The following is a 25,585-nucleotide window of genomic DNA, read 5'->3' on the forward strand; positions in this document are numbered from 1 at the left end:
TAAACATAAATTCAATCTCCCTCCCGAAGCCCCTTCTGATCACCACAGCTTATGCCTGGTCACTACTCTGTCTCCAGACTCTGGAAAAAATACGTGCCACATAGTTGTCAAAAAAGCAACTTAATGAATAGTTGAAAAGTAACCCTCATGATTTCTTTCTTTTTCTTTTAAAAAAAATTTTATTTATTTATTCATGAGAGACACAGAGAGAAAGGCAGAGACACAGGCAGAGGGAGAAGCAGGCTCCATGCAGGGAGCCCTATGTGGGACTTGATCCAGGACCCCAGGATCACACCCTGAGCCCAAGGCAGATGCTCAACCACTGAGCCACCCAGGTGTCCCCCTCACGATTTTCTACCTTGAACCATGGTGGAGTCCGACTGGGGGAGCCACTGTATTTTGTTTCCAGGACTGCGGCCTCCTCAGCCTCCCCCTCATCCCAGTGCAGAGTAGGAAATGCTTGCTCAGTCGCCGGGGGAGGAAGAACAGAACCAGCGTGGATGGTCGTCTACCCGGCACGAGGCACGAGCCACACCCTTGCACGTGTTCTGTCCCTGTCCTAGCCACGGTGTAAGCAGGTAAGGGTGTCCTCACGTTGGAGATGAATGGACTGAGGCTCGGCAGGCTAAACAAGGCACCCCATCACAGAGCCAGTGGTGACAGAGCCGGAATTCGGCCCTGGTTTTATCTGACCCCAAAGTCCAGGCGCATCCCACTGATGCTGCGTTGCCACCTGGGGGAGAAGGTGGTTGGGTCCAAGTCGGCCAGGAAATGGAGGACACACTCAAATTAAGGGCCTGAGGAGAGTGTTGTGAATGGATTACAAGGCAAAGAGACACTCCTTGTACAGGAAGCACGAGGGATTGTGCAGGTCCCCAGGGCTCTGACAGTGGGGCCCTAGCACTAGTTCTCAGCCTGGCAGGTGAGGGGATAAAGCAGGTGTAGAACTTGGAGAGACAGGGATGTGTGGACAGGACCACAGGCCCTTTGGTTGAGGGATGAGCCGGTTCGTGGTGACCCTTTGGGAAGGGGAACAAATACCCTGACTTCACTTGCTCCTTGACGCCCCCACCTCCATTGGCCAAACCCAGCTGAAGTTAGAGGACGAAGGGCCCACGGATATGTCACCAAGGCCAGCTCTGAGCACAGTGAAGGGCAGAGATAGTTGAGGGAGGGGGGCAAATGAAAGCTAGCCAGCCAAATGAGGCCAAAGAAGATATGTGCGTTTGGGTGGCTGTGGGTGGAAGTGCGCTGATTCTTCAGAGGTAAGGCCCACCACCACTTCCATCCGATGCCTGAGACACCTCCTAACTGGCTGCCGTGCTCTCATGCCCATACCCCAGCCCGTTCTCCACTCAGAGCCAGGGGATTTTCTTTCTTTTTTTTTTTTAATTTTATTTATTTATATTTTAAATTATTTTATTCATTCATGAGAGACACAGAAATAGAGGCAGAGACACAGGCAGAGGGAGGAGAAGCAGGCTCCATGCAAGGAATTCGATGTGGGACTCGATCCCAGGAGTCCCAGATCATGCCCTGAGCCAAAGGCAGATGCTCAACCGCTGAGCCACCCAGACGTCCCAGGGATTTTCTTAAAATGAAAACCAAATCACATCTCTCCTTTGTTCAAAACCATTCAGTGGCTTCCCTTTGAGGTAACATTCAAAATCTTTAATGAGGCCCAAGAGGTCCTGCGGGTCTGGACCCTGCCTCCACTTTGGACACGCCCCAGTGCTCACCTCACCTCAAAGTTCCCCAAGCACCCCAGGCACTTTCAGCTTCAGAGGAGCTGAAAGCCACCTCCACACGGCTTGTTCCTTCAGTGGAGAATGAACACAGCATGCCCGCCACTTGTCCCCCCGCCCACACCACATATGACACGCATACAGATACACATACACACATACCACACATCATCTACACACATCCACACCACAAAGCACACACCATACGCATCTGCACACACACACACACACACACACCTCACACCCATACGCATACATAAGCAGCCCCCAAACACACACACAAATATACCATACAGGTCCATACCCCCCTCTCCCTGCCCCCGGTCATGCCCCCTTGCACTGTATCTCTGTCTTAACTCTGAAGTAACTAAATATAATCTAAAAAAATAAGACTCACACACAGGGGTGCTTGGGTGGCTCAGTTGGTTAAGTGTCTGACCCTTGATTTTATCTCAGGTCATGATCCAGAGGTTGTGGGATGGAGCCCTGGGCCTGCTCCACACTCAGCAGGAAGTTGGCTTGTGATTCTCTCCCTCTCCCTTTGCCCCTCCCCTAGCTCACGATGTGCGTGCTCTTTCCTTCTCTCTCTCTCTCTCAAATAAATAAATAAACCTAAAAAAAAAAAGACTCATACACAAAAGATGTATAAATAAAACTAAAACTCAGGCAGCCTGGGTGGCTCAGCGGTTTAGTGCCACCTTCAGCCCAGGGCCTGATCCTGGAGACCGGGATCGAGTCCCACATCAGGCTCCCTGCATGGAGCCTGCTTCTCCCTCTGCCTGTGTCTCTGCCTCTCTCTGTGTCTCTCACGAATAAATAAAAATCTTAAAAAAAAAAAAAAACCCTAAAACAAAATTACAATGTAACAATAATAGTGCTTATATTCTCATTTTTATCTGGTCTATTTTTTTAATGTTGGTATGACGCACTTAACTGACTTCACTAATGGGTCACGATGAGCAATAAAAAACACTGCACCAGATGATCTTCCACCTGTGGAGACAATTGTTAGGGTTCTCTTTTTTTCTTGCCAAGAGATGATAGCCAGATCCTGCCGCCTAGTGGTCATCTTTGGGAACTAAGCGGGTCTTCCTAGAGGTTTATTTTTGACCCAGGAATAAATTTATTTCAGTAAAAAGTGGTGAGTTCAGGTCCTTGGTCTGGAGAGAAAGGGAGGGGGATTTCTGAGATGAACTACAGCATAGACCTTGACCCTCAGATTCTTCCCCCTGCTGATGACCAGCATGACTGCCATAATCTGTGCCGTCCGACATGGTGGCCACAGGTCACAAGTGGCTAGTGAATACTTGAACTTTGGCTGGTGCAACTGAGAAATTGAATTTTAACTTTATCTTATTTCAATTCACTGAAAGATAAATATAAAAATCAACACTTATTTCAGGTACCCAAATATGTTTGGAACAACCTGGGTATGTGAATCTAACCTTTTCAACTGTACATTTTTTATAAGATCTAGACAAAGAGTCAATATTTCTGATGAAAGTTTAACATCCAAATTGAGATGTGCTGTAAGTGTAAACTATGCATCAGACTTCATGCTTTCCTAGCATGAAAAAAGTCCTGTCAATGATTTTTAATATTAGGTTAAATATTGAAATAATTCTTTTAGACAAATATTGTGTTAAATAAGTTATTAAAATTCATTGCACCTGTTTATTTTTACTTTTTAAATGGGCCTATTGGAAAATTTTAAATTACTCATGTGGCTTAAATCATATTTCTCCTGGACTGGAGTTCCTTCCGGTGTCCCTCCTTGCAGCCCCTTCTGTGTGTCATGCATCCTTGATGGAGATGAAGATGCTAGAATCCTCAATCAGGCTGGGTGGGGATGGGGATGGGGATTAGGGATAAAGTGTTGGCCAAGTTAAGCCTGAGATGCCCATGACCTCACCTGGAAGACCATGGGCCACCAGGCAGCAGCATCACCTGGAGCTCATTAAGAATGCAGATGCCAAAAAAAAAAAAAAAAAAAAAGGAATGCAGATGCCCAGGTCCCACCCCGAGAAGCAGAATCTGCATGTAGACAAGATTCCCACATCATGTGTTTGCACACTGAGGTTTGAGAGAGCCCCATGGAGATGCAGGTGGTGGTTCTCTGACTGCTTTTGCTCGCTCAGTGATGTAGGAAGCAAGGCCAAGGCTGAGAGTGATGCTGGGGGTAGTTGGAGCTTTGAAGAGATTGATGGAAGTGTGGAGTAATTATCTAGGGCGGGAAGGTCAAGATCAATGCCCAGAAAAATCTAAGTCTTGATGAACTCAGTGAGATCCGTCAGCGCCTTACATGTCTTCCTTCTTCCTTTCAGCTATGTGTGGGCAGCGGGCAGGGTGCTGAGCTCCAACAGGCAGGGGGCAAGGAGTCCAGGGATTCCCATGGTGTGTGTGTGTGGGGGTGGACAAGGAAAAGGAGATAAGACGCAGAAACTGTCAATCCTGGTGTGCTCAGAGTTGTTGCTGTTGAGGTTTGTTGAGCTGGGGAGACAGGCAGTGGTCAGAGCTTGGGAGCTTGACACTGAGATTATGGTGGGGGGTGCAGTTATTGGCAACGGGAGGTCCTAGGGAAGCTACAGTCTCAGGCTGGGAATAAGACAAGAGGAAATGGCTTGTTGGCTTTTTGGATGCGGAGTCGTTTACACAAATGTAGGTAAAATATGAGGAAGGCTGCTTTTATGCGGAGGCTGGGAATCCCTTGACAGGTGACGGTGACCGAGGAGGCCAAGGTCCACGGTGGCAGTGGGCAGGGCGAGACGGCAAATTCACCTGTATTCAGGTCCTGTTTGGTCTTCCAGATGCAGCCACATTGCTGGCTAAACTGCAGTGTGTGCTCATCACTGAGTCACTGGGCTTCTCTCTCACCACCGACTGTAACAATTGACAGTTTTGCTAGGCCCCAAGCACCTGAAAACTGCCATTTTAAAACCTTACATCCTCTATTGTTACCTCCCTTTTTTACAGATAAGGATACCAAGGCTCCGAGAAGTGAAGTAATACGCCCCATGTCACACAGCCACTAACGCAATTTGAACAGAGTCCAGATCTGTCTAGCACCAAAGCTGGCTGAGAATTGGGTTCACCAGGGGGGTGTTTCTTTCAGCCTCCCCTGGAGATTCGGATTCACATTTCTGATTCTAGAAAGAGGTATCCCCAAAGGAACTGACATGTTTTCAAAAGGCCCTTTGGGTGATTCTGATGGTCAGGGAAGACTGGAAAGCATTGCCCTGTGTCCTGGCTGTGGCACAGTGGATGCCAGGCCGGTTCCACAGCCCAGCCTCTGTCACCAGGTGACACACCCAGGGAAGGAGGACCTCTCACCTAACCTGTTTCCAGTTCTACTTAGCTGGTAAGATCATTTTTTTTTTTTAAAGATTTTATTTATTTATTCATGATAGTCACACAGAGAGAGACAGAGAGGCAGAGACACAGGCAGAGGGAGAAGCAGGCTCCATGCAGGGAGCCCGACGTGGGATTCGATCCCGGGTCTACAGGATCGCGCCCTGGGCCAAAGGCAGGCGCCAAAGCGCTGCGCCACCCAGGGATCCCAGCTGGTAAGATCATTAACAACAGCACCACGTGCATGCCTTTCTCAGGGCTTTTCATGTAGATGACTTCATCTGAGGCTTCAAAAGTGTAGGAGATAGGAAAGAATGATATGATTAGACTCATTTATGAATAAAGAGATGGGCCCCAGGCCTGACAACCCTTCAGTGGCAAAGCTGGGACAAAACTCTTGTTCCTGGGACATTCAAACCCACTATTCTTTCTAGTCCTGCTATCTTTATGAAAAAAAAAATAAAAAGTTATGATTCATGTTGATAGACAATAAGACTAATCTTTAGGGGAAAGAGTGCCAATGCCTCCCCACCCCAATTTAGCACATTAGAGTTTTAATTTAATTCAACAGATGATGGGGCAGGGCTGTCTGAGGCTGGGGATGAATGAGACTTTGTCCTTGCCCTCCAGTGACAAGAAGGAGGCATATTTACTCCCATATTTACCTGTGAAAAACAAAAGGGAGCTTTTTGGAGAAAGCTAGTAATACATGAAAAGAACTTTCTCAGGTGGAGTAATGGGTAAACTAAGTAATCAGGTACAGGGCAGGAGGAATTTGTAGGATAGATTAGTGGAGCCCTGGGACTGGCTGCAGAGAAAGTCAAGCTTTCCCCACCCACTCCTTTCTGGTTTCACCTGAGCCCCAGGGAAACCGCTCCAGGGGCCCAGTCCCTCCAACTTCCCTTTGCCTCCAACTACTAGGCTTTGGCTGCTTCATCTGTAAAACAAACAGCAGCCTGATTCCTTTCATTCCCTCTACCCGGACTCCTGCTGCTGCCTCTGGTTTGACTGAACTTCATTTGACTTTCCTCTCAGGGCAGGGTTGCCAGAAAAATGCAAGATGGCCAGTTAAATTTGAATTTCAGATAAGCAACGAACACTTTGTAGTGGAAGTATTCCCAAATATTATACGGGACAAAGATGCATACTTACCAAAAAATTATTTGTTGTTTGAAGTTCAAATATAACTGGTCATGCTACATATTTATTTGCTGAAGCTGGCAACCTCACTCCAGGGGTACCACCAAGCCTCCCGTGACCTTCCCCAAAACTTCCCTCTAGCTGGCTGTTAACAGACACATGCCTCTCATTGCCCTGGAGATAAAATCTTAATTCTGACCCCCTGTCTCCTTGTTCAGTCCCATTTTTTTTTTTTTTTTTTAAGTAGGCTATACCCAGTGTAGAGCCCAGCATGGGGCCTGAACTCATGAACCTGAGATCAAGACCCAAGCTGAGATCAGGGTCAGATACTTAACTGACTGAGCCACCCAGGTGCCCCCTCAGACCAATTTCTTAGCACTCCCGCTCTACTTGCTCGATCCTAGATTACTGGGATCTAGGGGCCCTAAACCCTTTGCTTAAGATGCTGTTCCCAAGCGAATACTTCTTCATCCCAGCACTTGCCAAGCTGTCAAAATTAGCATTATGTGGTCTTTAACCTTCTCTCCTGGACTGTGAGTTTCTTGAGGTTGGGGGGTGGGGGGGTGGGTGTTGCTGTGTCCTTCAGTTTTGTTATCTCCAGAACCAGAAATTCCTGTCTGCTTGACAGACAGTAGGGGCTTAGTTAATAATCTGCTAAGACTCTTATAAATAAGACCCTTATTCCTTTTATCCAGGGATAAAAAGGGGTCAAGAGAAGGAGACATCATTTACTGAATGCCCATGGTGTGCTCTGAGCTAGGTGCTTCGTTTCGGATTCTTTAGGATTAAGATCGTGATTCCATGATCAGAAAATGGGCTCAGGAGAAAGCACGCAGCAAAGCTTGTGTGGAGCTTGTCAGTGCGTGTCTCCACATTCCACTTTCCCACGAGGCGGATGTGATTGCTGGCCGGAAAGCAAATCTCCTTGGAGACTGTTCTGGCAGTTCCAGAAAGTGGAGGGTGCTTTCTGGAGAAGGAAGCTAAGTGCAGAAGACATAAAGGGGGTGTCCAGAGATCTGGCCAGATTCTGCGGGGCTTTACATCCCACCAAGGGCTCTATTCTGCTGTCAGGGAACTTGCTCTTGTGAGCTCTGGCGGGTAAGCTCACACTTTGGGAGGGGACTTCCTAAAATGAGGTCTGTGGCTCCTAAGAACTAAATTCATATTGAGAGTTGGGGTGGCTGGGGGGTGGTTAGACTGCCAAAATGTCCACCAGTCCCCCTAAGTAACTCCTACTTAAATTATATCTGTACAAATAAACATACAAACTGTGTGTGTGTGGGGGGGATGCAATTTTAAAAACATCTGTATTTTAATTGGTTTGAAATATACAATCTAAGAGGTAATTTTGCTTACTGAGCTTGCTAGTAGGCACACGGCTTTCACTTACGAGCTTCCAGGTAAGTCCATGGGCCCTTCCTTCCTAAGTGTTGCTCTATGACAATGCCTGGCGGGCCACCAGAGGGAATCACGTCAAGAGAAGGGCTTAGTGATGGGTCTGGAATCCGGAGGGGTTCTGCTTGTCTTGGTGGTCTACCGGCACTCATTGCTAGCTGTGCTTCCTCAAGTGTCCCGGCCCCATCTCTGCCATTCAAGAGGTTTGCACCCTACGGCTGGGAAAGACATCCAGTGGTGGTGTTGATTTGTAGCTATTAGCACTAGATAAGCACCTGATATCGACTGGCAGCTTTGGCGTAATGGAAAAAAACATGGACTTTTGCAATTACACCAACTCAGGCAATGTTTCAAAAATTCGCATAACCCATTTCCTGGTCTGTAAAATGTCACTAGGAGGAAATCCTTGCATTAGGTGGCGGGGTGGGAGTGGCGTGGGGGGGCTGCGATGACAGGCCCATGAATGCTAGTAACCGACATCCCAAGTCGGGGATGAAGTAACTTCAAGCAGGAAATGTCTTAATTCCCAGAGACAGAGGGATTCTAAGCCCCATCTTCAGCGCGTGAAAGTGCGTTGGGTTTCAAAGAAGAGAATTGTCACGGATGTTCACCACGGATTTATGGCCGATAATGAGAAATGGGAGACCGTTTAAATGTCTTCCAGTAGGAAATTGATTTAATAAATCAGCATGGCTAACGTGATAGAACGCTCTGCGGCATTAAAACTACGCTTTTGAAGAACGATCGAGTGGCAAGAAAAACGCTGGTGGTGCAGCGCTGGGTGGAACGCGAGCAAGCGCGCAGCGCGCCGGGCTCCAGGGGCGAGGCCGGGCTCCAGGGGCGAGGCCCGGCGCGGGCAGGCGAGGCAGGGCGCGGCGCAAGCCCGGCCGCAGGCGTCGGGAGGCGTGGGGGGGAGGCTCCCCTCCCGCGTTTTTGTGTCTCCCAAGTTTGCATCAACCATCACGTGTCGCTTTTAAACCAGAGGGCACGGGACGGGGGTCGCGGCCTCCGGAGGCGCGCGGCGCGGGGGGCGCGGAGCCGGGACCCCGGGCGGGACCCCCTCCCCCGCCAGCGCCCCCTGGCGGCGCCCCGAGGCCCCGCCCCACGAGGGCCGGCGCGGCGGGGCGGGGGTGGGGGGCGGGGCGCGGGCCCGGGTCAGCCCAGCGCAGCCCAGCGCAGCCCAGGCCCGGCCGCGCGCTCCGTGCGGGACTCGCTGCGCCGGGGCCAGGCCGGGAGCCGGGAGCCGGGAGCCGCGAGCCGCGAGCCGCGCCGGGAGGGAGCGCACGGTCGGAGCGGCCAGGCAAGCCGGGGTGCGGGGCCGGCGGGGACGGACCTCGGGCTGGGGCGGCGCCCCGAACTTTCGCGGAGGGCTCGGCCCGGGGCCCGGCAGGCGGCGCCGCAGGAGACGCCGCGGCCCTCGCCCGGGAAGTTTTCCTTGTCCGGTGGCGCCCGGGCCCCGCGCGCGCAGGGTCTGGGGGCGGCGCACCCCCTCCTGGCGCGGGGCGAGGGCCGCGGGGCCTGGGCCGGCGGGGGGAGGGGAGGGGCGCGGCGCCTGGGGGGCTGGGGACAGGTGGAAGGGCACGGGGTGGAAGGGACGGCCACCCACCGCGCTGGGCATGGGGAATGGTCACCCCGTCGCCGCACTTCGCTTCAGCCCACCTGCTTCCAGCCGCCGCCCCCCGCCGGCCAGAGAGGCGACAAGGAAGTACCGCAGCCTCCGGGTCATCATGAAAACCCAACAGGAACTCGGGAAAGGGAAAACAAGTGGAGCGGGACGGAGCCAGGAGCCAGTGGAGGGCAGGGCTGCTGGGAGGCTCGAGGCTGATCCCTGGGCCCTGCATCAGCTCTTGTCCTCTGGGGGTGTGCGTCCCCTCGCCCCACTGCGCCTCGGGGTGGTATCCAGGGGGTGGCCTCCTACCTGAGGCACTTAGGACGTGGGATAAATGGAGGTAGGCCTGGGAACTAAAGGGTCAGAGCCAGATGTCATGGCAGGTCCCCTGGGTGTCCAGTTCCTTGGGGCTCTGAAATATTCATCTCACTGGTGAGAGCTTTGGTTTCAAAGCTGGCGCCTTTGGCCTGGCCAGTGGTGGCAGGGGGAGCCAGGTGCTGCCTGGGGGCTGCTTTGGCTGGGGCAGAGCCATACTTCCTCTTCACCTGCCTGCTGTCCCTGTCTCTCTAGGCTTGGGACCTAACCAGCGACCTGGTTTGTAACGTAGGAGCAAGTGATGGGACCACACAGTGTCGAGGGCCCTGACTTCCTCTGTCTTCTGGTGCTATGACCTCAGGGCCTCACTTGTAAAAATGGGCCTGTCAGAGACGTAATGATGGGTTACACCGTAAGTGTGGGGAGCGCTTCATATCACGAGTTGGGGTAATAGCCACCTCAGCTCGGCCTCCTTCCATGGGAACGGGGCCTCAGCTGGAAGCTGTCTCCCTCAGAGCACTTCCACCCCTCGAACTTCTCACCCTGGCTCCTTCGGAAAGAGCAGAAGCCCCAGAGAAGGAACACACACTCCTGCCTTCGGAGGGCCGACGGGGGAGGGCCGGAGAGTGAAGGCGCAGACAGCTCTCTGGGAAGAAGGCCTCTGCTAACAATCCCGTTACCGCTGATGTGGGCTTTCTTGAGTATTCTGTTGGGAATGCCGTGGAGGGGATGGCCTTGACCCGGAATCCTCCAACCCTAAGGGTCGGGGATTCTAGACTAAAACCTGGGTCTTGTTTTGAAGAAGCCGTTCAGAACTCCACAGGCCACAGCGCCAGGTACTGAGAGTACTCAGTGCACTGGTCAGGGAGGAAGATAAAAATGAGTCCTTGTATTTAATGATCTCTATTTTTTCTCATTACATAAAGGTGAGGTTCGGGGATGCCAGTCTCCTAGTTGTGCTATGAAGATGTGCCCCAGCGCTTGGCAGTAAATCCCATCGTGGAGATTATAATAGCGGCTGTCTTGGGGGTGGGGGCGGGGGCGTGGGCAGTGGATGGAGAGGACAGGAAGGGCCCTCGCGGGACCGTGGCACTGAGCTGACTCAGAGTGAGGGGGCCTGCCCGTCCTTCATGTGACTGCTCTGAGGGCTGGCTCTAAGCACAGGGACTTTAAGAGTTAGGACGTGAATCATTCTCAGGGCTGGATCTGATCTGTAAAACAAAGGTGGACTGGTCAGGATCCCACAGGATAGTAATTAGATGTGCCCTGATAAAAATGTTTCAGGCGTAAGGAAGTTTGGAGGGAAAGTGGGTTACAGCAGAGTTGAACAGTTGTGCTCACTGCAGGACGGCTCAGAGGCGGAGTATGCCTTCTTGCCCTGGGAATTTCCAAAAGGGGTATGGATTGTTTTTCAGACTTATCTGTTTCAGAGCTCATCCATTAACATCTCCTGGGGGTGTGTTCTTTAGAGCAGTCCCAGAAATGCCTGGCTGGGTCATTTTAGCTCTTGGCTCCATGGTTCTGGGTAGTGGGTCCCTCCCTCTCTTCTCCATGGGGGCTGAGGTGGGGGAAAACTTGGCCAAGGGAGGTCATTTGCCTGGTTGGCAGGGTTAGAACTGGAGCCCACCTGGAGCCCATGTCTCTTGACCTCCCTCCTCCCTGGTCCTCTTTATTGTCTACAGTGTTCCATTGTTTCTCTGCAGGCTCTGGGGTAAGCTTGGCCGTAGGTTCCAGAGGGCAGTATGAGGGCAGTTTGGGAGGAGAGGGTGTGAGGGTCACTCCCATCCCCTGAACATGCCACGTGCCTCTGCCTCCGTAGATGTTCTACATTGGTAGTGACCCCAAGTGTAGATCCTTTAGGAAGCAGGTCGTTTTGCCCTGAAACCTGCTGTGCTCTGTTAGGTTGCTCCTTCAGAATCAGAGGCTGTTGGAGTTGGAATGAACTTGACCTTTTGGTTCAGTGTACCTGTGTTATGGAGGAGAAAAGTGAGTCCGGGGATGTGGAGTGGCCCACCCTGACTCTCGGTGGAGTTAGGACCGGGACAAGAACGGACCAGGACAAGAACCCCACTCCCTACCTTCTAGCCCAGGGCTCTGGCATGGACTGACTGTTTACAAGGAGATGGTCTTTATGGCCTCAGCCCACCCCAGGTGCTGGCCTGTTCATGCAGGGGGGCTGGTGGGGGTGCCTCAGGGGCTTACACTCAGCAGGTGTAAAAGGACGGGGCATGAACTTGAAAATCAGACATCAAATCTGGGTTCAAACACATCTCTGCTGTTTGCCCGCTGTGGGTCCTTAGATCTGTTTTTCTCTGAATTTCAGTTTTCTCCTCTGGAGAGTGGGGAGAAGGATACGCACCTCATCAGAGGGCTGCTGTCAGGCTCAGACCTGCCTTAGTAGCCAGTAACAGGTACCCAGTACTCACTGCTGAAGGTTCTCTCCCTTCCCTGCCCGTCCTGCCCACCGCAGGGAAAGGTCAGTCTCCCTTCTCCACTGTGGGTGGCTCATTACGTCTGCCTCTCCTCCCTCCTGACCTGGAAGTCTGATGGAAATGCTGGAGATGAAAGGCAGAGGAGGAGGGGGGCTAGGGACTGTGTTTCTGAAGCCTCCTTCCTTATCTGCATGTCCAGGCCATTGGGACCAGCAACATGGCTGGGGTCACTGAGCTTGCCTGCACTGGTGACACACTCCATTCCCTCCCACTGAAGGGTGATGGAGCTGTGGGGCCTGGGTCCTCCCCTGCTCTCCAGGGTGTCTCCCCAACCCTTCTCCACCTCGGATGGGAGAGAGGCCACCCTGGCTTGAGACCGGAGGCCAGGAGGGAAGTCGTGGGTTGGCAGTCTTCTTATCTATTTCTGAGCAGGAGGGCACAGAGGACGGGTGTGGGGGGTGGGGGGGGGGCAGTGTGACCTATCCTGGCTCCGCCTCAGCTGTGCGTGTGCTTGCGTCCGTTACTGGGTTCTCGGACATTGGGCAGGGCTGGGAATGGAAGTTCTAAACCCCATGACTGAGAGGGCCTTTCATGGGCTGGGCGGGAACTTTACTGGCGTTGGGGTTTCTTGTCTGTCAGACAACCAGATGATTCCTAAAGGCCACGCCAGCTCTTACATTTCAGGTTTTAGATTTAGATCCCCTCCAAGTCATCCTGTTATTCCCAGAAGCCCGGCAGACAGAAGGATAAGTTGATTCTGGGCCTCTTCGTCCGTGTGCCCGTGTGCAGCAGGCCTGGTGACTTGCCCAGACACTCCTGGGTGTATCTTTTTACTCCTCTGCCCTGGTGGCTCAGAGCTGGGGTGGGGACGGGAGGGGAGTTCTTGGGGGTGGGGGAGAGCTAGGGGAGTAGGGGGGTAGGTAAAGGAAAAGGGAGGGAAGGAGACTGTCCTGAGAGCCCAGGGGCTGTGCTCCTGGGCCTGCTGGGTGGGGTTTCCTGAGATGCATGCTCTGAGCTATTCTTTCCATTCTGGCTCTGGGCATCCGTTCCTGGCAGAGAGGAGGGCAGGCTGCCTGGACCAGTCAGCTGTTCCTTTCCGCCCCTCCCTCCAACAGACACACACACACACACACACACACACACACACACCCTCACCCTCTTGCTGCACTACCCTTCTCTGTGGATTCCAGAGCCTTAACCCTTCAGGTGCCCCCAGGGGAGCGTGACCTCAGCTGGCAGGGGTATGGTGGCCGCACTGAGATGGCTCCAGCGGAGGGAGACGCTTCCCCAGGGCTGAATCTGAAAACCTGCGTCTGAGCCCACCCACTCTGCTGCCCGAATGCTGGGTCTGGAGGAGAAAGGAGAGCTTCTGGCACCCTCCTGATGGGGAGGATTGGGGTCATGAGGATGGGGGCGGCGCAAACTTAGATCTGTAACATGGCAAGGAGGAGGGAGAGTTAGGATGTCTTGATGACAGGCGTGGTGAGGAGGAATGTTCTAATGATTCAGGCAGGCTGCTCACAAGTGGAACAGCCTTGCTTCCTGTTGTAGAGTGCGTTTAGGAGAAAGTGAAGGCCTACTGTGTTTTAGGAAGATTCTGGTTCCTTTTAGTCCCTGGAGACTGAGCTCCTCCACCAGCTCCTAGCAGAACCCAGACGACCTGATTCCTGGTTTCTAGGCTTTGGGCACCAGTCATCCCCCCCACCCCCCTCTGGATTGTCTCTCTCCTCTTTCCCCTCCTTCCCTTTGGACTTCCCGTTCTCCAGCTCCTACCCTTAGTCATAGCTATGAAAGTAAATATTGACCACTTCCCCCTTTCCCTACTATGTAGGCAGAGGCCAGCCCTTCATCCTTAGCTGAGGCCTTGATGGCATGGAGGTGGCCGGGGCCCTCGTATAGGTTGGGCAGCAGGCAGGGGGCAGGCCTGGCGCTGGCAGCCCTGGGCTGGAGGCTCCTGCCCCACGAGGCTCCTGCCCCGCCGGGCCCTGCTCAGAGGGGCTTGTGGCTGAACTTAGCTACTCCCCCGACTCACCTGAACACTATCTCTCCTTTTCCTATTACTCTACCTCAGAGAGCCCTAGGCCCAGCTCCACGACCGCAGATAGGTCAGTGTACTTCCCTGTCTGGTTGGTAAAGTGAAGGGGTTGGCTCACCTTCGATGAGTGGGTTTGCTTTCGGCTCTGGCAGTTAAGAATCTCTATCTCTGACGACCCTTTTCACCTGTTGCCAGTTGTCTGGAAATGGGGTTGGGTCGGGAGGGACAGAGAGGGCGCTGAATGGCCCAGTGTCCACTTGCTATGTAAGCCTTCTGTTGTTAGAGTCTTAGATGGGTAGCCGTGACAAGTGGCGAGAGGCTTAGATAGACGGACGGGGGCCAAATGTGGGATGAGAGCATGGGCTCTGGAGTCTTGGAGCTCGGGGGTTGACTTCATCACACCCTAGCTAAGTAACCTTGGGACAGTGGCTTTTCTTTTCTTCGTTTGTAAATAGGGATAACACTTACCCACTGTGTTGGACTACTGTAAGGATACTGTAAGGATTAATAAAAATAATCACTAAAAATAGCCACCGTTTACGGTTTTTATCGGGGGTCAGGTACCCTTCTAAGGGCCTCGTGCATATTTTTACAGTTCTCTGGAGGGTACTATTATAGTGTTAAACCCATTTTCCAGGTGGAGAAATGGAGGCAGTGCGAGGTGAAGTGGTCCAGTGCCAGTCTCTGGGGAGTGAGGGCTGGTGGCTAAGCCCTTGGAGAACTGGACTGTGACCTGCTGTGTCCTCAGCAAGCAGGTTTACTGGTGAATTCCTCTGAAACCAGAATAGTCAGAGGGAGTCCTTGTGAGTCAACAGCCTTCTGAGCTGGAGGGGGCCCCTGGAGTCCTGGTGGCCCATCCAAGGCTGACCCTCCTCTCAGTGATTCACCACTGGGGCCCCAGCCCTTGTGGTCTGGGAAGGGACCTGTTTGCCTGGCTTGGCTTAGAGGAAGGAGGGAGAGCCAGCTGCTGGCTGGGCAAAGGGCAAGCCCCACGTAGCTGGGTGGCTCAGATAATTCAGTCTGCTCGAGCTAGAAATGAGCTCACAGATCATTTGGCCCATAACACCTCATTTTACAGAGGTACACCCTGAGCAGGAGACAGGGCCAGGGCCTGGTGACATCACCGTGTGGTGGCCCAGCTGGGGCTTCCAACCACAGGGCCTTCCCTGCCCGTCTCCTGGGTCATGTGTAGCCAGTTCACCTGTGTGCCACCAGCCAGGTGGGTGAGTATCACAGGGCCCCGGGCTGAGATGGCCATAAAATGACTGGCAGCCTTGTTCCCTAAGTGACCTGTTTGTACCTCTTCCAACAAACAGGAGGTCATTCATTCTCTTGGTGGAGTTAGACCCGGTGTGTGTGGGGGGAGGCGGGGGTGCTCCTGGAGAGGGGCGGGAGATAGGGTGGAGGGAGAAGGAGCCAATTGCCTCAGGGGAGGAGAGCCAGCTTGCATTTCTTCCTTTTCAAACATCTACAGAAATTTCCATATTACAACTATTTATGCTTATTTCTCTACCCTTACGTGAGACCAGAACATTCCTAGAGCAGTTAGTATATCTGTTTCTGAAACTCCCAACACTCAGTGTTTGGTCTTCGCCTGCTCTCTTTTGGTCCTCAGCCCCTCGGCGGGCTCTGCTCCACCGTGCAGGCCACACCGCAAGCCTGCTGTGGGCGCCTCGGGTCGCTGTGTCCCACCTTCACTGCTAGAAAGGTCTTTCTTATTTCTAACCTGACACATCCTTGCCGTGCTGGTCTGTCTACTTTCCTCAAAGTAACCCAGTTAGAGGCCTAGCCTGGTACTCCATGCCTCCCCGCTGCCGCTCCCTCCCACCTTCCTCTCGGAACTCCCCCACTTCTCTTAAGAGAGAAGAGATAAGATAGCCCCCTGTCTGCTCCCTAGACTCCGTGGGGTACCCTAAAAAGAGAAGCTGGTTCTCCCTTCGGGCAGATGTTCGGAGGGTGTCTGGCTGCCTGGATCTGGGGGTGCTTCCTCCCTTTGGGGCCCGAAGGTCTGCCCCTTGGGAGATGCTACAGGACGAGGTCATGGCCCTGTCAAGGCCCCTCTTTACCAAGGACATAGGCCTTTCTGGGGCCTCCTTAGCTTTTCCAAGCCCCCATCTTTGCCGCCTCAGGGGAACACCAGGCCTGGAGGACAGTTGTGGGGCCTGAGAGGCATCAAGAACACAGTATAGGGGTGCCTGGGTGGCTCAGTGGGTTAAGTGTCTGCCTTTGGCTCGGGCCATGGTCCCAGGGTCCTGGGATCCAGCCCTGCATCAGGCTCCCTGCTGTGCTCCCTGGCTCGCTCTCTCTGTCAATTAAGTAAAACAAAATAAAAATAAAAATTAAAGAGCACAACATAACACACAGTGTACCTAGGACCCTAAAGGCCTCAATTCTGGTTGTGCTTTCACCTGCTAGTTCTGTAACCTTGGGGGGTCATGAGGCACTGCACTGTTCTGTGCCTCAATTCCCTTATCTGAATGGAGCATTTGGAGCCACACCACCTGAGGGTCCCTTTGAGCTGTTTTTGGGGTTTCCTCCTCCTCGTTCCTCAGCCCTCCCCTTCCTGATACACAGAAGGTACAGGCTGGACCTGGTGGCATGACTCCTTGGCGCTCTCTCCTCCCCACGAGCCATGGCCCCTGCTGGGGAACATGGGGATACCAGAGGCCCCAGGGGTCAAACATGTGTCTGTCCCTTCAAAAGAGCTTCAGGGCCCTGCACACACCATCCACTCCCCAGCGAGGCTGCTCCACACCCATCGGATGCGCCTTAGTTATTATTCGAAGGAACCAGAAAGTCCTGTCCCTGGCCTGCCCTTTTGTACAGCTTCCCAGCCCCGGGTGGCCAGCCGAGGGCACCTCCTGGCCCAGGCCTCTCAGGCGTCCCCTGACTCAGCTGCTGGCCAGGGGCCCCGCTGCCACTCGGCCTGGGGCTAGCTTGTTGTCCTCCACCCCCTCCCACTCCACGCTGAGCCTTGGCTCCTCCCCAGCTCTGCCTTTCAGGCCTGCGGCTCCTGCCAGCTGCCCTGGGGGCTGGGTGACCCCTTCCATGGGTCCCAGCTGGCCTTGTGACTCACCCCACGGCTTGGCTGGGGCCACCCGGCTTCTTCCTGGGTCACTGGAAGCTTTTCTTAAATGGGCCCGGGGGGGTTCCCAGGCCCCGTCCCCCATCTCTCACCCCCATTCCCCTGTGCCCAGTGATGGCTCTGGGCTCCCACACAACCCCGGCCTTCTGCTTTCCCCGGGCGCGAAGCTGCACGGGAAGGGGGGCAGGGGCTGAGCTGGTGGGGCAGGCAGCACTGTGGGGATGGGGAGGGCCTGTGGGCACGGGATGACATGCTGGCCTCATGATGAAGGGAGGAGATACGAGGGTCCCCTCTCCACGGAGCAGCGTGGACGGGGCCTGCTGAGCCAAGTCTGGGCACCCCTGATTACTCTTCTCTCCGTTTCAGGTGCCAGCAGCGGGGTCTCCCCTCAGGCCTTGAGCAGCCATGTCCCACCCCAGCGCGCCCCCTCCATATGAGGACCGCAATCCCCTGTACCCTGGCTCTCCGCCCCAGGGGGGCTACGGGCAGCCCTCCGTCCTGCCCGGTGGCTACCCTGCCTACCCTGCCTACCCACAGCCTGGCTACGGCCACCCTGCTGGCTACCCACAGCCTGTGCCCCCCATCCACCCGATGCCCATGCACTATGGTGAGTCCCTGAAGGGTGTCAGTGGCGGGGGGGCGGGGGAGGGGGACATGGTGGCACTTGTACCACATGAGCCACTTCTTTTCCTTCCATCTCAGCTTCCTGTTTCATCCCTTTTTTTCACCTCCTTTAGAGCTCTCCTTCTGTTTCCCTGTCTTTGTTACCTCCCCACCTGCCTTCTCTGCACCTAGGACTCCTGACCGCTACCTCCTTACCTGCCCTCCTCAGCACCTAGGATCCCCCCACTGGGCCACCTGCTACCTCCCCACCTGCCCCTCAGAACCTAGCACCTCCCACTGGGCCACCTACTACCTCCCCACCTACCCCCTCAGCACCTAGGACCCCCCCCACTGGGCCACCTGCTACCTCCCCACCTGCCCCCCCATTGGGCCACCTGCTACCTCCCCACCTGCCTCCTCAGCACCTAGCCCCTCCTCCCAGGCTGCCTGCTAGCCTCCTTATTCAGGAAGGAGACTGAGTCCATATTACACACCAGAACTTAACACAGTTCATGGCAAAGTGGCAGGGTGAAGTGACCAGTTACTTGAGAGACACTACCTTAGGAGGCCACTTCCATGTCCTAACTAGACAGTTGCCACCTCTGTTCCCAGACTCCTCTCTTTGGAACTGCCTTTGGAACCTGAAGCCTATTTTTTTTTTTTTTTTTTTAATATTCTCAGTGCTGGACAGCCCTGGTGGCTCAGCGATTTAGTGCCGCCTTCAGTCCAGGGCCTGATCCTGGAGACCCAGGATCGAGTCCCACATCGGGCTCCCTGCATGGAGCCTGCTTCTCCCTCTGCCTGTGTCTCTGCCTCTCTCTCTCTCTCTCTCTCTCTGTGTGTCTCTCATGAATAAATAAAACAAAAATCTTAAAAATAAATAAATAAAAATAAATATTCTCAGTGCTGACAGGCCCTCCTTTGTTAAGGTAATGGCTGAGGTTTGCAAACATCCGGAAGTCATTTGGATGTTTGATAAAAGTCATGGCAGGTAAATGCTCTGTCGGTCAGAAATTCCAGGTTAGAGGCAGGGACTTTTCTTGAATGGCTCATGTGTGGATTCTGAAAGCAGTTCCCAAGGAGGCACTGATGGAATGTTCTGAGCCCTGCAGCCTCTGAAATGCTGGAGCGTGGCTGGTTTTTAGCTGCCCATACGTGTTCATACGTGTTCCGGTGGGAATGTTGGCACGTCAGTCACGTTCACAGTCACGCAGAGCCCTGCCATCCCTGAGCACTCGTGTTTGCTGGATGGAGATCACGGCCCTCAATCTGTTCTCCACCCTCCACACATAAGCACTGTGTTTCTACCTTCCTTTTCTTCCTTCCATCCATCATGTCCCTGTCCTGACCCTGCCAGCTCCTCTGGCTGCTACTCCAAGCCATGCCCCTGCCTGGCTTCCTCACTAGGTCGTGACTCCTAGCTGGCAGGGACCATGTGTGTTCACGCCCCAGAGCATCCAGGTGTGGGCTAGACACCCTCACCCAAGGAGCTCTCAGTGGATGCGCACTGATGGACTGGTGCACACCTAAGCCCCTTCGTGACAGGGACACATGGCCCCATATGGTGCCCAGGCCAGCACTGGGTCACTCAGAGGGCATCTAGAGGATCTGGCTGGATGAGCAGGTCCTGAGTTATGGCACCTGTCTTTTGGCTGGAGATACCGGAGGCTCTGAGATAATGTCATGCAGGCTTCGGGATTGAGGCCACATGTCCCAGGCCTCCGTTGGTCATATGTGATTTGTCCCCAGGCCCAGGCCAGGGCTATGATGGGGAAGAGAGAGCAGTGAGTGAAAGCTTCGGGCCTGGAGAATGGGATGACAGGAAAGTCCGGCACACCTTCATCCGAAAGGTGAGATATGGGCCCGGAGGCCACCGTAACCAGGCCCCTTGGCTGTGGGAATGGGGTGGGTGGCCAGGCACCGTGAGCCCCGGGGTGCTCATTCCTATGGAGATCTGTTGCCACCTTCTGAATTCTCTCCAGCTCTGCCCTGCCCTCAGAGGGGCCCCCAGCTCCTCTGACCTATGTTCCCTCTCACTCCTCTCCACCATGACCTTGTGGCAGGGGACACATTCAATCTGGGAAAATCTAGATGGGCTCTGCCAAAGTGTTCTGGCCTCTGCAAACTTCTTTCTCCTTTGAGACCTGAAGCAACCCGAAGGCAGAACGATCCTGCTTTTGTATAGCCTTCCTCCCTGCCATCTCCCGTCTCTCAGCGCCCTGCTCTGAGTACGCAGACACCCGCCAAATGTCCCACGCAAGTGCTGGACGAGCTGGAGGCTGTGGCTGCTAGTGCAGTGAGGCAGGGGGAGTAGGGAGGGAACCCAGGCGAGACGTGGGACAAGCAGGGGCAATGTCAGGGGGCAGCTGGAGGGGGATGGTCAGCCCTGAGGGTGTGGACAGTGTCTGAGCCAGACTCCTCGCTTGCGGGTGACCTTCGGGACGGGCTGCAGCAGGGGAGGGCTCTCGGGTGGAAATGAAGTAAGAGTACAGCCTTCGGAATTAAGGAAGAGAGCCCCCTCCCCACCAGTAAAAGGTGGTCTTTTGGGCTCCTGAGTTGTGGGGGGGTGCTGCCTTCTTCCTGGGGAGATGGGCGTGATGGTGACCGGGCTGCCCCTCCCCAACTCGCGTTCCAGGTTTACTCCATCATCTCCATCCAGCTGCTCATCACGGTGGCCATCATCGCTATCTTCACCTTCGTGTGAGTCTGAGGACTCTGTCCCAGTCTTCCCAGTGGGGAGTGTGGGTGGGGGTGGGTCCTGTGTTGGATGGACTGGGCAGGGAGGGGGCCAAGCCGGTGTGTGACTCCTCCCCTTCTACCCTCCCCTGTTCCACAGGAAGCCAGTCGGTGATTTTGTGAGGAGAAACCTGTTTGTCTACTATGTGTCCTAGTGAGTCTCTGCTCCTGTCCCTGTGTGTGTGTGTGTGTGTGTGTGTGTGTGTGTTAGGGGAGGGGGACAAGGAGATGAGGGGGGACCATTGACCAGCTTCTCTCCAGGCAGGGATCAAAGTACTTTTTGAGAGGGGCCCACCAAGCTGTGCTGGGAAGTATGGGTGTGTGGAGTGACCGGGGGAGGGGTACCAGCACCACAGAACTCCCGAGAGCAGGGGTGGGGTGTGGGTGGCAACACGCATACTGCCAAATGGTCCCCAGGTTCTCTTAGTCCGTCTTCCATAGTCTCCTTTAGTCTCCTTCCTGGCCAAACCCCAAACCTCTCAGAGGTTCTCAGTGTCCTTGGCTGGGTAATTTTGTCCTGGGTAGCTTCCCCTCAGACTTCCAGAGGGTTCTGTGGGTCTGCCACCTGCCGGCCCGGTGAGTGCTGCCAGATGGGGCCCGGAGGGGGCCAAGGGGTGTGCTGGGCCCATAGACTACTTCCTCATCCATTTCTTCCCAGTGCTGTATTCCTGGCCACCTATCTGACCCTCGCCTGCTGCCAGGGACCCAGGTGAGTCCCAGAAAGAAAATGAGAAGGGATGATGGGGGGCGAGGGGGGAGGGCCAAGTGTCTGGGGAAGAAGGGGGTCCCCCTCTAGCAGCTGAATGGTGGTGGGCACAGCTGGAATTCAGGTGTGTTCAAGGTCTCCTGCCTGTGTGGGATCTATTCAGCTATGTGGCTGTTACTTTTACGGTACATCTGCAAGGTATGTAAGAGTTTAACTGTTTAGCAAATAGGAAGAACCCAAGGCTCAGGCAGGCAGCGTAAGAGCTGCAGATGGATCCAGGTCTGTCCCAGTGGCCCATGATGTGCCTGCAGAGAACACCCGAGCAGGTACCAAAGGCCACGCCAGCCTCCCCTCCCCCAGTAAGGGCCTAATTCTCTAAGCGCCTGAGCCAAGAACTTCCTTCTGCTAAAGGAGTCTCTGATACCAAGCTGGCCCCAGTCACTTAATCACGGTCTCTTTCCCTCCAGACGCCGATTCCCATGGAACATCATCCTGCTGACCCTCTTTGTAAGTCTAGAAGGGGCGAGGGAGGGTTGACCCCAGGGAAGGGCTGGGGTCACAATTGTGGAAGTGGCCTGTGGCTTCCTCTGCACCCTAACCTGACCCACCCAAGCCCTGGGGCTCCTCTGGCCACTGCCCTGGCAGTCCCCCACCGCCACACCTCCAAGGCTGCCTTTCTTATGTGTTCCGCTCTTGTCTCTGTCTTTCCCTCAGACTCTTGCCATGGGCTTCATGACCGGCACCATTTCCAGGTACGTTCAGGGGCAAACTACCACACTCTTGTGAAGTGTCTATTATGGGGGACTGGGGGTGTCCCTGGGCTGGCAGTCATCTGCAGGGGGTGGGGGATGCTGGGCAGGATCCTTCTAGAAGCAACTGTTTGGAAGTCATTCCTACATGACTTATGTCTCTGGCCTCTCTGGACCCCTTTCCCTCAGTGTGTATGAAACCAAAGCCGTCATCATCGCCATGATCATCACTGCTGTGGTGTCCATTTCGGTCACCATCTTCTGCTTCCAGACCAAGGTGAGGGTATGGGGTGGGGGGGCCTTCCCTGGCCACACCATATCCCTTTCTTATATAAACCTGGCCCTCCAGGTTTGGCACTTCAGCAGGCTTGCGAGGGCCCAGACCCCTCTACACCAGAGATTTCCTTTAGAGACCCTAGTCCCCTCCCCCTCCTGTCTGCACCTACAAAACTCTTTCTGGTGTCTGTCCTCGGAGTGGCATGGTGAGTCCCATGCCTGCTAGGAGGCAGCACTGGGACTCCCTGGTTGGGGAGCCAGGGCAGTGGTTGCGACACTTATCTGACAGCTGCCTCGTCTCCCTTCCTGGCAGGTGGACTTCACTTCATGCACAGGCCTCTTCTGTGTCCTGGGCATTGTGCTGATGGTGACAGGGATTGTCACTGCCATTGTGCTGTCCTTCAAATATGTGAGTGTCTGGGAAGAGCTGGGGTCAGCTGATATATAAAGGCTTCCATATAAAGTGTTATAGGAGGCCCTGCCCTGGCCTCTGGGCAGGCTTGGACTTCTGGAAGCTCTCAACTGGCTAGCAAAGGTGCCAACACGGGCGCCGTGCTTGGGGCTCAGGTAATCTCTGTTTGGAGACAGAAGGCCTTGAGAGCCGTAGAACCTGAAGCCCTGCTCGGCATCACAACTCCCATGCGAAGTAGTGGATGAGATCTGCCCCACAGCTGAGGTTAGGTTCTAGAAGGGAGCTGGGCGAGGCACCTAGGACTGAGAAGATGGGCTTGGATGGAGGGGACCCATGAAGAGGGGAGCACAGTGCTGGGAGGGCCACCTGTCTACCGGACCAGGGCTGGCCCTGTCCTTCTGTGAGCAGGCTGCCCTGGGGGGCTCCATGATTCTGACAGTCCTTAGGGTGGTTAGGGGGCTTCCTTCCCAGGCTGGGCTGAAGGAAACATGACTGAGTGCTGTGACCGGGGGGAGTGACAGGGCTCTTTAACCAGTACCTGCCTGGCTCTGTCCCTGGCAAGAGCTACAACTCAACCACCTGCTTTTTTTCCAGAAGGACAGTGGACAGTTCTATACCCTGACTTTGGAGATTGGTTTCATATGACCACTGGAGGATGGCCTCTGTTTCCTCTGTCCAGATTTGTTGCTATTCTTTTTTTTAAAAACCAATCTCTATACCCCATGTGGATCTTGAACTCAACCCCGAGATCAAGAGTCGCATGCTCCACCAACTGTGCCCCAGGCATCCCAAATGTGTTACCACTCCTAACTGCTTCCAGGATCTAAGAGGCAGTAGTCCTTTTGTGTAGCTAGCCTCCTGGGTCTCCCTACTCAGACGCCAGAATTCCAGGGGCAGCTGGTCCTGAGGGACTGCCTGGGTCCATGCTTTGCTAGGATTTCTAACCCCACGCCTGTCCCATCTCTCCAGATTTACTGGCTTCACATGGTGTATGCTGCTCTGGGGGCCATCTGCTTCACGTTGGTGAGTAAGGCCCTGTTCGCTCTAGGGAGGGGAGCTGAAGGGCTGGAGGAGGAGCAACTAGATGGATGAAGCCTAAATTTAGGCTGCTTGGGAGGCAGGGAGTGGGGCCACAGCTACCCTTCCCCGTCCCCACTGTCAAGAGGTGACAGATTTTCTGGGCATTCTTGCTACCTCTTGTTCACCCGCCAGCTATAGAACACACCCAGCAGGCCGTGTTACAGATGAGGGTGTCTCTCTCCCTTTCTAGACTCTGAACCACTAGAGGGTAGAGACCATGTGTCCTGCTGTTCGTTCATGTGTCTCTAAGCATACTGCATGGCCCAGAGCCTCCCAGGACAGATCTGCTCAGGCAAAGGAGAACCAGAAGGAGGCTCTGGCCACCGAGCCGCCCTGGGTCCTCACTCGTGCCTTCCCTGTTCCTACAGTTCCTGGCTTATGACACGCAGCTGGTCCTGGGTAACCGGAAGCACACCATCAGCCCAGAGGACTACATCACTGGCGCTCTGCAGATCTACACTGACATCATCTACATTTTCACCTTTGTGCTGCAGCTGGTTGGGGATCGCAATTAAGGAGCACCGTGTTCCGCCCCACCGCAGGCTCTCTTCCCTAGAGGGCTGGGCCCTGTGACCCGAGTCTGGATCCCAGATCCCTTTCCTTCTCCTCCAGTAACATGCCCAGTTTCTTTTCTGCCTTGGGATGGGTGGCCTCTCTGGCGGCGGATGTGCAGGTCCTGGGCGGGCTGGAGGAACTGGGGACTAACTCTTGCCTTCAGCAGACTCAGTGAGAACGAGGCAGAAGATGGGCTGGCTGCCTACCTGCTACCTGGCACCAAACTCTTCTTAGCAGCTGGGGTTGCAGGGAGGGACAAGGAGAGCCTATTCTATAGCCAAAAAGGAATATGAGAGGTAGAAGTGACTTTGAGGTGCTGAGGTGTCCCCTCCCACCTCTGCCTTAGGTTTCTGGGCTCTACATAATAGCCAGAGCTATTTCTGCCCTCAACCCCCAACAAAGCCAGAGAGCTCTGTCCCTAGCCTCCTGTGCTCCTAGGCCACTGTCCTGTACTCCTTTGACAACCCTTGGCGCCTTCCAGCTTACAAAGATAGACAAGATCTGTGCCCATGGGTCTCCCCTGCTTCAATCCCTCTTCTTTTGATGGCATGTATGTGCTGTTTGTTTGGAGTGGGGGAGGAAGAGGAGAGTCAGCAAAGTCAAGCACAGGGGGCAATAAAAAGCAGCATCTACCCTGGGCTTCTCATGGCTTCTGGTGGTAGAGAGGACAGGCCGTGTTGGCAGCTGTTTGGTCCCCATTCTCCAAAGCTGCCTGGGGCCTCCCTGGGTGCTTCTGAGATCTCTCATCAGAGACCTCTTGCTTCTTGTTGCCCAGGTTGCTCAGCAGAAGGTGAGGAGCGAAGGTCAGGAGGTGGGGTGGTTTGTAGGATCCTAAGTGTGGCCAGGGAGTAACCAGGGTAAAGAGAGGCCAGGGTGGGGGCAGGGAAAATGCCCTGGGGGTTCTTCACCTGGTATGAGGGAAATGAAAGCCTCCTGTGATGTCCATGGAAACTTCTATGTTCTTTCTTTACATTAACCTGGGGAGGACCTTGAGTGAAAGATTTCCCCTCAAAGTTTGTGCTGGGGGATTTTAGACTTGAGCCTTAAACCTGCCTCTTTCTTTGTGACACCAAGTGCCTCAAGCGGGGAAGGGGGAACAAGAGTCACTGTTGTGGGGGTGGAAACCAAATCAGCCCGAGGGTGTAATTAGGACTTCTCTTAACTACTTGGTCTTAAATATATCACACAAAAGGACATATCTAGAAGTGTAATAAAGTTTTATGTTTAGAAGTTAAAGCACTGTTTGGCTCTGGTTTCTTTTAAGGTGTGAGCTTTGGGAGTGCTGGTCTGGCTCTGCCCAGAGCATCCGCTTCCCACCTCTGCATTCTGGCTTGGCGTCTTCGGCTTTTTCTAAGATAACCGAA

At 54.3% G+C, this 25,585-nt stretch overlaps 2 protein-coding genes across 3 annotated transcripts in view; one reads left to right on the forward strand and one right to left on the reverse strand.

The window, feature by feature from the left end:
• Window positions 1-25,585, reverse strand: part of PNKD (PNKD metallo-beta-lactamase domain containing) — a 59,827-nt gene that overhangs the window by 30,981 nt on the left and 3,261 nt on the right. The window lies entirely within an intron of this gene.
• TMBIM1 (transmembrane BAX inhibitor motif containing 1) lies at window positions 8,774-25,457 on the forward strand. Its single transcript, XM_077885251.1, has 12 exons — window positions 8,774-8,928; window positions 17,471-17,711; window positions 19,457-19,557; window positions 20,343-20,407; window positions 20,544-20,597; window positions 21,102-21,152; window positions 21,617-21,656; window positions 21,864-21,901; window positions 22,088-22,175; window positions 22,488-22,583; window positions 23,556-23,609; window positions 24,035-25,457. Exons 2-12 carry the CDS (start codon window positions 17,510-17,512, stop codon window positions 24,179-24,181), a joined length of 936 nt encoding a protein of 311 aa, XP_077741377.1. The 5' UTR covers window positions 8,774-8,928; window positions 17,471-17,509; the 3' UTR covers window positions 24,182-25,457.

The sequence above is a fragment of the Canis aureus genome, chromosome 36, assembly GCF_053574225.1.
Source record: "Canis aureus isolate CA01 chromosome 36, VMU_Caureus_v.1.0, whole genome shotgun sequence".
Taxonomy (NCBI): Eukaryota; Metazoa; Chordata; class Mammalia; order Carnivora; family Canidae; genus Canis; species Canis aureus.

Coding starts and splice junctions, on each gene's coding strand:
- TMBIM1 (XM_077885251.1), top strand. CDS start 17,510: ATGTCCCACCCCAGCGCGCCCCCTCCATATGAGGACCGCAATCCCCTG. Junction 22,584..23,555: donor TTGTGCTGTCCTTCAAATAT/GTGAGTGTCTGG, acceptor CCATCTCTCCAG/ATTTACTGGCTTCACATGGT. Junction 23,610..24,034: donor GGGCCATCTGCTTCACGTTG/GTGAGTAAGGCC, acceptor CTGTTCCTACAG/TTCCTGGCTTATGACACGCA.